At 31.6% G+C, this 12,265-nt stretch overlaps 1 protein-coding gene across 1 annotated transcript; it reads right to left on the bottom strand.

Moving 5' to 3' along the window:
- Nucleotides 1-500: 500 nt before the first annotated feature.
- LOC127073315 (uncharacterized) lies at nucleotides 501-5,530 on the bottom strand. The gene is made up of 4 exons (XM_051014465.1): nucleotides 4,926-5,530; nucleotides 4,654-4,696; nucleotides 2,846-3,595; nucleotides 501-2,743 (listed from the first exon to the last, which is right to left on the bottom strand). The coding sequence occupies exons 2-4, from the start codon at nucleotides 4,690-4,692 to the stop codon at nucleotides 827-829; spliced, it is 2,706 nt and encodes a 901-aa protein (XP_050870422.1). The 5' UTR covers nucleotides 4,693-4,696; nucleotides 4,926-5,530; the 3' UTR covers nucleotides 501-826.
- Between the last annotated feature and the right edge of the window lie 6,735 nt (nucleotides 5,531-12,265).

Here is a 12,265-nt window from a genome sequence, read left to right on the forward strand (position 1 = left end):
ATCTACCTAAAAACTATTTGCAACACCATTAAAGATGACAATATTACGGACTCTCTAAATAGACTAGTACAATGTGCCAAATCATTAGAAAACCATTTATATACATGATTCTGTTGTTGAGAATGTAGCAAGTGTGAGTAATGAGGATAATTGTCTCACATTGATTGAAAATATGGAGACTTGAGTATTTATAAATGAAAGAACCAACTCACATATCTATCACCTTAAGGTTTTGGATGAATATGTGGTGTCTCTCTCACTTTTGTGTTGCTCTTGACTGAGTATTGATGCTCCTCCTCATGACCCAACATCTACCCCTAAAAAGAGAAAAAAACCTCAAACAAAAGCCTAGGTTCTCTAAGAAGTACTGCCTGCTAACTCAACCACCGAAAGATCTTATAAAGACTGCATGGATCACTAAGGAAAAGACAGGTTTATCACAAGCAACCACCAATCAATTATGAATGAAAGTCACATCATATGTGAAAGTATTCAATCAATTTTAGAATGAAAGCACTGCTCCATTTTCCTTTACTTGCATCATTCACAATTTGTAAGTCTTTGACACCTTGTATGAGACTGATTTTGGCATTACAACTATGAAATGGAAAAATCATAAAAATTCAACTTCACATATGCTGTAATGTGCACAGCTGAGAGAAAGACTCTAAGACATTATAAGCTATAAACCTTCCTTCGAATCCGAAGATTGTATCTAACATCAAACTATGTATAATGTACTGTACTATTTCAATGAACGAAAGATCACATGTTGCTATCTCTAAGTATTGAGACAGAAACAAATTCAATCTCCCATTATCAGACATCAATGTTTGAAACCTGTATATAACACATCGCCGTTACTGCCAGCGCTACCATTACCGTTGCTGGTGAAATTCACTCTTCCCTCTTTTTCAGTATCTGCAACAGCACTGCTACTAGAGCCTTCCGCTTTATGACGCACGCGTCGTGAAGCGTTTGATCCTGAGCTGTCCCTACTTCTGACACGCTTTTCCTTTTTGTCTAGATATCCAAAGGCAAAAGCTTCCAGAACTTTTGCTGTCGGGGGTCGGTTTCTTGTGCCTGTTCTCCGGGCTTGCACGTCAGGCTGCTGCTCTGACTGATCAACCGGTTCGATGTTTGTCCCTGCACTGGCCTCGCCTGATTCCTTGCTTGTATCAGTGTTCTGTATCTCAGTCACTTCATTCACAAAAGGTTCATCAGCATCAACTTCCGGTGAAACAGGTAAGTTAAGGTCAATCATAGTCCGCGGCTGAGGTTTCTGATGTTGTTCTCTTGTGCCGGAAGAGCTCGTACCAGGAACACTTTCTCTGCAGATGAATGAGCCAAGATTTGGCAGAGGTTCTGCTAACTTTTTTGTCTCCTGAGTTGGAAAACGTGCTAAATAGTTAACCTCCTGGGGTGGAATTAACTTCTCCGCAGATGAATGAGCACGATCACTAGATTTTGGATTGTAAGGACACTTCTCTTGTTTTACTCTAGGAGCCAAAAAATCAGCAGTTACATTCTCGCTGTATTTTGAGCTGTCTTGATCCCGACAGAAACTTGCCTCCTCTTGTTTAACTCTCGGAGGAACCGCAAAGAAACTAGTCGTGCTTCCGTTTGTCTTTGCACGGCTACATGCAGTTAATCTCCTTCTCTTTTTTGTAACAGGGACCAGATCAATTATGTTATCAGATACCATTCTCGGGAGTGGTTGACACTTCACACCGTCTTTTCTCTTTTTGTTATCCAAGAAGTCCGTCTTCTGGTCTATCGAGGCAGCTGATATACTAGCGCAGACCATGTTGCTTCTCGGAATCTTCTCTTTCGAAGGCTTGCTTTCAAAACCACTCAAGTCTGAAGATTCACCCTTAACAATGTTAAGTTTACCGGCTTTAGTAATATCATTCTTCCTGCTATCAAAGTATGTGCCTTTTACAGACTCGGATTCATTTGGTTTCTCCTCTTCTGAAGTATTTTCATCGTTCGAATCAATTTCCAAACTAGAAGCTGCAAAAACTCCAAATGGTAGGCTTTTCAGTTCTTTCACATTTCTCGTCTTTTCATTCGCCAAACTTGTATCCACAACAGTGAATTTAATTACATCTGCGCTGTTGTTTGGAGTTTTTACCTTGAGATAGCAATGACGCGGCTGATCAGACGGGGAATCTTCACTGTCCAGGTTTGTATCTTTCGTCCACCCGTTTCCTTCCTTGCTTGTGCAGTCATTATCCGTATTTTTCTCAAGATCAATTAGCTCAGGATCGGACGCAACTTTGTTGAGAACATCAGATAGAGAATCGAAATAGTGATTCCCTTTAACGAGCTTCCTTGAAAACTTTTTAACTCCGGGGACAAGGTAGACCAGAGGATTCTTAGAAGTAACCGAATAGTTATAACATCTAGGCTGCTCCGAGTGCCAACCTCTGGCAAGTAAACGAGGCCAAACAGCTTCCCAAAAGAGATCGCTTGTTCGCGCTTTACTTAATCTGAAGTCACCTGTTAGATAACTTATTATCTCTGAAGTTGAAAGCATTGAACATGCTTTACCAACCGGTATTTCTGCACGAAACGGAACGACTTGAGTGGACCTTACAGAATCAATAGAGACACCGGTAAGATCTTGTTTCCCTTTCCCAATTCCTACTCCCTCAACAAGTGCTTTCATCCCAACCGAAGCTTTTAGAGTTAAAACATATTCTTCTAAAAGCATTTTTCCCTCTACAAATGTCTTCGACGCCTAAAAAAGTTATAACAAAGTTCATAGTAAATACCATGACAGTAGAGAAACAGTATATTAAAATTAAAATAACATAAACTTCGGAATTGTTTAAGTCGGTACCTCAAGTAATTTCTTTTGACATTCCTGTGATACATTCGGTAAGAGACGTGATAAAAGCTCATGTTGCCTTTGTCCAGTGAAAATTCTTTGCCCGAAAACGCGTTTCCTGCTTTTCATTTTCCTACATCCATCCCATCTCTGATATTTGTCAGACTTATAAAATTTCCCATAATAGAATGACAGTATATCCTCCATCTTCTTATTGCCGATAAATCTTTTCACTTGAACGAGGTTCTTCCCAAATATATACAAACCAAGGACGAAACCGGCTTCTTCGACGTCAGTCCAGTTGTCACTTCGAGAACCGGGAACCAGAATCTGCCCGTTATGTCTACACTCCTCATGCATCCCAATCTTTGTTTCTTGCTGCATATCAGAATTCTTTCTATTGAACAATGTACCGCCAATGGCCTCAAGTTTAGGATTCAACTTGCATTCGTTTTTCGGTGGATCGGCATTGCTCTTCTCTGCTCCATCCTTTATCCAAATAATTGGAATAGGTAATCCTACTTGAAAGTTACGAATAGTACTTTCTGCCTCGTCAGCGTTCCTACGAAACAAACAATACTCGGATTTTGAAATTAAAGCAGGAATTTCAACCTGGTAATCCTCACCCACCCGAGGAGACAATTCCGGATCCGGATCACCGAAAACATTATAAGCATTGGACCTTTCTGGAGAAAGTGATTGTTCATCTCGTTGCTCATCGATACCATTCGCTAGGTTGTTATTAACTTGAACTGCATTCACCTGTCCAAAAATTCAAACATGTTTATCATGCAAGGTTTAAGATTTTCAACATGATGATGTTCTTGTAATGAAGTATCAACAGAAACAAACACTTTCTTCCAATTGTAGGTAAACATAAATCAACCCATGGTCAAACATATTCTAAAAATTTATTTATAAATATTCCTTATTCAAATCATACATGGTTCCAATCAGTAAAAGAGGAGAAATATATACTAATGAGAAAAAAAGTAAGAAAATTTATATTTTACTTTAAAAATAGAAGAAAAATCTTATCAAGGATTTTGTTTTGGTCTAAACCCTCCGGTTCTCTGGTTCTCACCGGAGAAGCCCCGAGTAAGTCTGATCAATAATTATTTCAGTGAGGACTCAAGTTCAGGTCCTCCTGAGGATTCAACCTTGAAGTTCATTAATCACTTGAGTCCGACTATGAATATAAATATTATTTAATAAAACTTAATTCCCAAATTAAACAACAATATTTAGGAACAGAAAATATATAAATATAAAAAAAAACTCAAACAACAAAATCAACTCATAAGAACATCAACAACAATAGAAAATCACAATAATGAGGATCAGATTCAGAGGAGCTATATATGTTTATTGGTTGAAGAAAATAGACAGAGGAAAACTGAGGCAGAGCAGTGTCTGCAAAACTAAGAAGAAATGAATAAACCAGATCCATTTTCTCGAAACAAGAGTAAACCCAGAATCCAAAGTTGAAAACTTTACACAAATGCATGAAAACCCTCTAAGCACATTACTCTCAATTACAAAAAAGCGGCACAATTTATTCAAAGCCAAAACAGAACTAAAAACAACAAGAAAAAATAACACGAAACAAACATAATAATATAATATACATGTATAATAATAACAGCACCGAAACACGAACAACGGCAGGTTTTCAACAAGAATATGATCCACGAAAATTCGTGTTATTTACTACGAGAAGATATATTCAACTACATTAAAATTGTACGACAAGTAAAGCACGAAATAAAATATAAAAAAATAAAAAATAAAAAAAGAAGAAAATTTGTAGTGTTGGTTACCTCCATAGAAGCAGAAGAAGAACCTGATGAGACCCACATGAAGCTGCAAAAATGGGTCGTGATGGTTATAGAACGATTCGCAAGTTGCGGATTGAAAATAAAGAAAACGTGAAGAAAGCACTTATATATATATATATATATATATATATATATATATATATATATGAAAACGGATATATAGTGTATATATATATATGTGAGTATATATATATATATATGACACGCGCACACACGCACATAGAGTTGTTGTGAGTATAAAGAGAAAGATATACCTGGTTTCGTTAAGAAAGAAGAAGTTTCATGGTTACGAACGAGGGTTGAATTGAAGAACACTGTGGGTGAAGGGTCGACGGAGGCAGAGAAAGAAGAAAAGTTTTACGAGAAAAAATAAAAAATGAAAAATGAGAAATGAAAACTAAAAACAAAAACCCAAGTCGTTCTCTTTTATCTTGCCTCTTGTTGATATATAGAGAAAGATAGAGAGAGAAAATTTAATTAAAATAGAGAAAAATAGGTAGTGAGAGAAAGTGCAGGGTAGATGTTCACGCGCGAGTGGCGCGTGAAAAGATGGAGTGACACGTGGCGGTGAAGATTCCAATCATACTAAAGTGAAGAGAAGAGAGTGGGAGAGAGTGGGAGAGAGGGATGAGGAGATTCTACTGCGTGAATTGATTCATGTTATTATTGTTATTGTTATATGTTATTGTGTTGAGTTTGAGAAATTTTGTTTCATCTAGAAATAGTTTTTGATATGCAATCTTACTTTTCCATTTTTAACACTTGTTCATGGACATCAAGTTTTGTTTTTTTAAAGTTTTTTTTAGACCATCTAAGTTATCTATGAGTGTGTTTGGTTTTGTATTTGGCTTTTTTAAAACTGCGGCGTAAAACCACAATATCGTAGAAGTTACACTTTATAGTTTGTAAAAATCGCGGTGAAAAGACATCTTTATGAGTGTGTTTAGTTTTACGTTTGGCTTTTTTGAAATTACAATGGAAAATTGCAATAACGAAAAAATTACACTTTATGATTTATAAAAACAATGGTAGAAAGACATGTCATCATGATGTGCTGTTGAGCTTGAGCAATTTTTGGCCAAAATACACGATGTTATACTGTGTTGTGTTGTTGAACAAACATTGATTGAAACACGTTATACTGAGTTGTGATGTTGAACAAACATTGATTGAAACACGTTATACTGAGTTGTGATGTTGAACAAACATTGATTGAAACACGTTATACTCTGTTGTGTTGTTGAACAAACATTGATTGAAACACGCGATATATCATGGCGTGTCGTTAAGTTAATGTTAGCCAAAACACGTGTTATATCATGTTGTGTCATTGAGCAAATATTGGTCAAAACATGCGTCTTTACTCTTAAAAAGATTTAAATAAAATATTATTTGTTTTATCAAATTTTATTCATATTAATCTTATAGTTATCCTTTAACTACTTATTATTAATTTATTTATAAAATTCTCTTGAACATCATCTATACAACATTACTGAAATGGTTTAATATCACTGAAATGGTTTCTCTTGATCATTATTTTTTTCATTTTGTTTATATCTCATCAATCATGGTCTAACTGCATTAGTTTTTCACTAAAATAATGTCTCTCCATTTTTTATCCTTGATTTAGTTTTTCACTTACATTATTGTTAGTATCATTAAAATTGTGTCTCTACTATTATTTTTTATTTAGATAGTTATGGCTTATATGACAAACAACTCCGATACAACATCAACGACTCACTTGAAATATGTTGGTGTCTCGATGAATTCAACCTCTACGACTCATACAAGTACCTCTATAATAACAAAGCATAAAAGAAAATTACAACGGAAAATTGCAATAACAAAAAAGTTACACTTTTTAATTTATAAAAATCACGGTAGAAAGACATGTCATCATGATGTGTTGTTGAACTATTGCTGGCCAAAATACACGTTATACTGTGTTGTGTTGTTGAACAAACATTGGTTGAAACACGTGATATATCATGTCGTGTCGTTGAGTTAATGTTGGCCAAAACACGCATTATATCATGTTGTGTCACCGAGCAAATATTGGTCAAAACATGCGTCTTTACTCTTAAAAAGATTTAAATAAAAGGTCATTTGTTTTACCAAATTTTATTCATATTAATCTTATAATTATCCTTTAACTACTTATTATTAATTTATTTATAAAATTATTATTGAATTTGATTTCTTAATATATATATATATAATTTAATAGATTGATGAATATTTTTACAATATTTATAATCACATAAATTTATTTGATAAAAATATAAAATTGAATGACCAATTTTTTGTGTTTATTGTTTTTATACCCCTAAAAATATAAAATTATTGAATTTTATTCATATATATATATATATATATATATATATATATATATATATATATATATATATATATATATATATATATATATATATATATATATATAATTTAATAGATTGATGAATAATTTAAAAATATTTATAATCACATAAATTTATTTGGTAAAAATATAAAATTGCATGACCAATTTTTTTGTGTTTATTGTTTTTATATCCCTAAATTATTAAAAAAATTGTGTGGATAGAAGATTGGAGTTCGCCCAAACATGAAAAGAAAAATAAAGCATAAGAAAAAACTCAAGACGTAACTCTTTAAGAGTTTAAGAGGAACTAAAATCTTAATTTGTGATGAGGATGAAATCAGCGACATAACAGCTTCCTGAAGAACATGAGAAGATAAATTATCCAAGCTCGATCCAACAAATTTTTAATCTGGTAGAGTACGTGTGCATACGAGTGAAAATTGTAACTAACCTTATCCATGATGGTTTGAACCGCATCTAAGGAATCAGTTTCACAAATCTCGTTTCAGTAATACATCTTATAAACAAGATTTGAAGCATGTTTAAAACCTAACAACTCAGATTATAGTCTGTCTATAGAATTGTGAAAACTACTAAACTCGACTAAAAAACTTTAAGAAGTGTCTCTGATCAAACCTCTAGACCCAATACCTAAGGCACTATAAAGAATTTTTTTATCAATATTAACTTTCATGGATCCAATAAGAGGATGATTCCGCCATATTAAAGTTTTTAAAAAATAAATAGTTCTCTTGCGAGCGACACGAATAATGACAAAATCATTATGAGACAATTGAAGTTTATGTTATCCTCCAAAATCTTGTTGTTCTTCCATAACTAAAGCTGCCAAATATCAGTAGAAAAAGAATATCAAACTCATCACGAGTCATGCAATGAAGTCCATCAAAAGTAGAACTCGAGTTAATAAACCTAGAACATGAAGGAATATCAAGACGGAACCAAGACTTTCTAGAAATGAGACGCAAACAATAAGAGATGTATTCTTCCTCCAAAGAACAACGTTGACAATAGGCATCATAAGTTATCCCATGTTTACTACGAAGTAAGTTATTAGGGGGAATATTATGAGAACACAACCTACAGGGCCGGCCCAATACATAATGAGGCTTTAGGCGAGTTTTTGAATAAAATTTAATGCAAAATATTTTTAAAATTTAAAATAATTTATTAAATTCTTTTAATTAATTTTACATCCATATTTTTGAATCAATAATAAAGTAAACTCATTCAATTTTTAGAGAAATTGTCATCTTAAATAGATTATATTAGTTTTAACATTAAATAATAATAATAATAATAATACTATTTTTGTTGTTAATGTGAGTTTGTGGCATAAAATAAAATTGTAGAATAAAAATTCTTAAATAGTTTATTTATATTAAAACTTATGATATTAGATTTATCTATAGTGTTTCAATTATTTTTTTAACCGGCTATTGTTCCCGATCCTTTTGTTAAACTAATTTGTCATGCCACATATTCTAATATTATTTTCCATGTTTTTGATGCTGACAAGTAAAAATTGCATTTTAATAATGTATACTAGAACTAAATATTAGTAAAAAGAAATTGACTTTACTTGATCCTATGTATTTTAAAATTAAATACTACTAATCTTTTTAATAGAATCTATTACACATTCATCAAACAATAAATAAATAAACATACTCATCTTCAAAGAATCCTTGAAATTTTATCATATCTATAACCAAATTAAAAATAATAAAAATCCCAAATACATCTTTAAAGAAACCTTGAAAATTTATCAAAATTTATAATCAAATTAAAAAAAAAAACTCAAATATTCATCTCTAACAGTAGTAACATCAAACTCTCAAATTTTATAAATAGGTTCTCTTATCTTTCTTTAGTTATCTTGCCAACACTATAACAAAACAAAAATCTATACTATAAAAAAATTAGCACCAACAAATGTAATTCAATATTAAACTACTTTGTTTGGAGGTAGTGTCAGTATAGAACATGCAAGATAAAGTCTAGTTATTCGAGGATGCAAGAGCTTTCGTATTCGGGATAGGTTTTGGATGTGAGTTTGAAAATGATATGGTGAATTTATGGAAATAGTAAAATTCAAATTTTCGGGTGAAGACTACTTCTCAATAGCTTACCAACTAGGACATAATTGGTTAAACGAAGTGATCAAAGGGGTGATTAACTCGATTTGCTCGCTTTGTTTTGATGGCGCTGAAGATTTGGAACATCTCTTTCATTCTTGCATTGTGACTCCTTGTCTTTCGAAGTCATTCAATGATTGGTTGAGTGTGGTTTTCGAGTATTAGTCAGGTTCATTACGCGCTTGCTTGTGTACCTTAAAGCGGAAGATAAAAGAAAAGTTTAGTGTTAACTTTTATTGATTGTTTGGATAAGCTTTTTGTTAGGTCATTTAGTCATGGAGGAAATATATTTGTTCAAAAGAGTTTATCTAATTTTGTATGGGTATAGAGGGATCGATTTGGTGTGTTAATCTAGTTGTTTGTTTTATTTAATTAGGACTAGTCTTCTTTTTTCTGGCTTGACTTTGTAGGGTGGATTGAGCAAAACTTTTGCCTTTGTTTATAAAAAAAATGCAAAACTTTGTTACATAAAAACATCATGCTCTAATAAAGAACACTTCAATTAGGGGGTATGCATGAGTTGGATAAACTCAATAATTCTGGTCAAACCCATCCAAATCGATTCCCAAAAAGGGGTTGGATTGAGTTATTGGGTGAATATGATTTTCAAAAAAGAAAATTCATGATTTTAACATATTTAAGATGTCGCATTTTGATTATTTTGATCTTAATTATTGGAAGTTACACATATTTTATGATGTTCTTAGTACTATCGTATCCTAATGCACCTTTAGTTTTTGCAAATATGTTTATGATGAACTTTATCGTGCATTTAAAAATTTGATACTTAAGACATAACGGTAATAGACTAAATTATTTTTTGATAAAAATGGTTAGAACATTTTTTGGAAAATAATATGACACATCATTTATAATTATATAGAAAAGAAAAAAATTGAGTAATCCATCCAACTTAATTCAACCCACAAATTTATGGGTTTACTCAAACCAACTAAATAATATTATGGGTGATTATTTTACCTGGTACAAACCAATATTATAAATGACATAAAACTTGATTATATCTAACTACAACTCAACCTAACTCAAATACATTCCTAACATCATCTATTTTGATAAAGATTTAAGAGTTTTTAATGCATAGATTTATGTTTCATGCGATAACATCATTATTTATATATTCTCATAATATCATAATATATTGTTGTAAACAAATTATTAACTTATAAATTAATAATTAACAAAAAAAAATATATGTAACGGATTTCTTATGAGTTAAAAGATACATTTAAATGAATTTAATAATAATAACAAAGCTAAGGTGAGAAAGATGGAAAAGACCGGAGTTAAAGTTTTCAATATTAGGAAATTTAGGTTTTTTAATTTTTTTTTTATGTTGTCCATCAGAGCTTTTAAATTAAAATCCACATACTATGTGACAAGTGATAACATTTAAATGTTTATTTGGATAAATTAATTAGTCCACAATTCATATATTTTTATCCTTGTTACCCTTTAATCCCTAAGACTTAGGGCTTAGGGTAAAAATCAAATTTTTATAATAATATCTTAATGATTCTGTTGTGGGCTTCTTAATTTGATGAAATTTATGGGGTTAATTAAATATGGAGATAAAGATATTGGGTTTCTGAAATTTCATCGCAAATGTGCGATAAATTATTTTTAAAAAGATAACCGCATTAGCATATAGAAAAATAAATGGCTAAATTGAGATTAAAACAAATAAATATTTAATTTGTATATGTAATTATCAACGTAAAATATTATATTTAAAGAAACATTTATTTATAATCTTACACAAATATATACACGTATTAATTACACTATAAACTTACTTTAATATATGTGAACAAATTTGAAAAAGAGAAAAAATAATACAAATACAGTGAACATGATTTCAATTTTCAACTCGATAAATTATATACTACTCAGTTATATGAATTATCATACTCATGTCGTATTAGTGTTGGACCCTATGAATATTTAGTAATTGTATACGTATTTTTAATAAAAATAGATGAATAAATTATAAAATATTATATTATGTAAAGTTTTAATTATATTTATAAAAAATAAAAAATTTATTATTTAATAATAAAAATAAAACTTAAGTTCTTTAATTCATCCAAAATATTTAAACGAATAAATATTATAATAAAAATTCAAATAATAAATTTATAAACTTACAACACTACTATCTTTTAAAACTAATATAAAATTTTATGTGATATTATTTATTTTATATAATCATTCTAATTAAATACATAAAAAAATACAACGGGGAACAACTTTTATACGTGTAGAGTTGTCTAAGATTTAGATTTTTGGTGTGTTAAGTGTTTGTTAGGATATTTGAGAGCTCGTGTATGTGTTTATGAAGGAGTATATAAGTTTGTCTCATTTTCCTCCTTGTTGAACTAAGCGAGCCTCCAGGTGGGTGTGTAAAGTTCGACTTGTAGTATGACATCAACTCTGTATATCATCGTGAACGAAGTCTCCTTGATGGGTTAATGGGGAGTGGTGTGATACAACAACACTATCCCGAGGAGCTGTTCAGCCCACATACCTTTGGCGTAATCTAGTTTTTTTATCCCACGCAATATTACCTTGTTTGTTGACTCGACCTACCATTTTTCCTATGGATGAACAACTCAGATGAACTTTATTTGTATTCTCAAGTGCTGGCAAAAATTCACCACAACTGAGTTGGAGAACAATGTGCCATTGTTTGAGATAATGGCTCTTAATAAGCCAAACATGCATACAAATTTGTTGTCAATAGAAACGACAAATCCTTTTTGCTGTGATCTTGGAGAAGGATTCAACCTCTATCAACTTCATGAATTAGTCTACCACGTCGATTAGAAACTTCAGTTGCCCTGGTGCTAGCAGCAAATGACCTAATATGCCAATGCCTCACTAGTTAATCATGCATTTGTGTTGATTTATTTAAAAGCATGAAAGTGATCTGGGAAATTATTTCTAATTGAGCATAACCACTTGGCCTAGTAAAAGAATCAACCCACTTTGTGAGTCAGTGAGAGTTTGTTTAACCCCTTTGAACTTTTGTTTCAAGATCCATATTGATGAT

Source organism: Lathyrus oleraceus, chromosome 4 (genome assembly GCF_024323335.1).
Source record: "Lathyrus oleraceus cultivar Zhongwan6 chromosome 4, CAAS_Psat_ZW6_1.0, whole genome shotgun sequence".
NCBI lineage: Eukaryota > Viridiplantae > Streptophyta > Magnoliopsida > Fabales > Fabaceae > Lathyrus > Lathyrus oleraceus.

Excerpts from the sequence above, each read along its gene's own strand:
- LOC127073315 (XM_051014465.1), bottom strand. The coding sequence starts at position 4,692 with ATGTGGGTCTCATCAGGTTCTTCTTCTGCTTCTATGGAG. Across the intron at positions 3,596-4,653 it reads CTTCTTCTGCTTCTATGGAG|GTGAATGCAGTTCAAGTTAA; the intron begins GTAACCAACACT and ends ATTTTTGGACAG. Across the intron at positions 2,744-2,845 it reads GTCAAAAGAAATTACTTGAG|GCGTCGAAGACATTTGTAGA; the intron begins GTACCGACTTAA and ends TAACTTTTTTAG.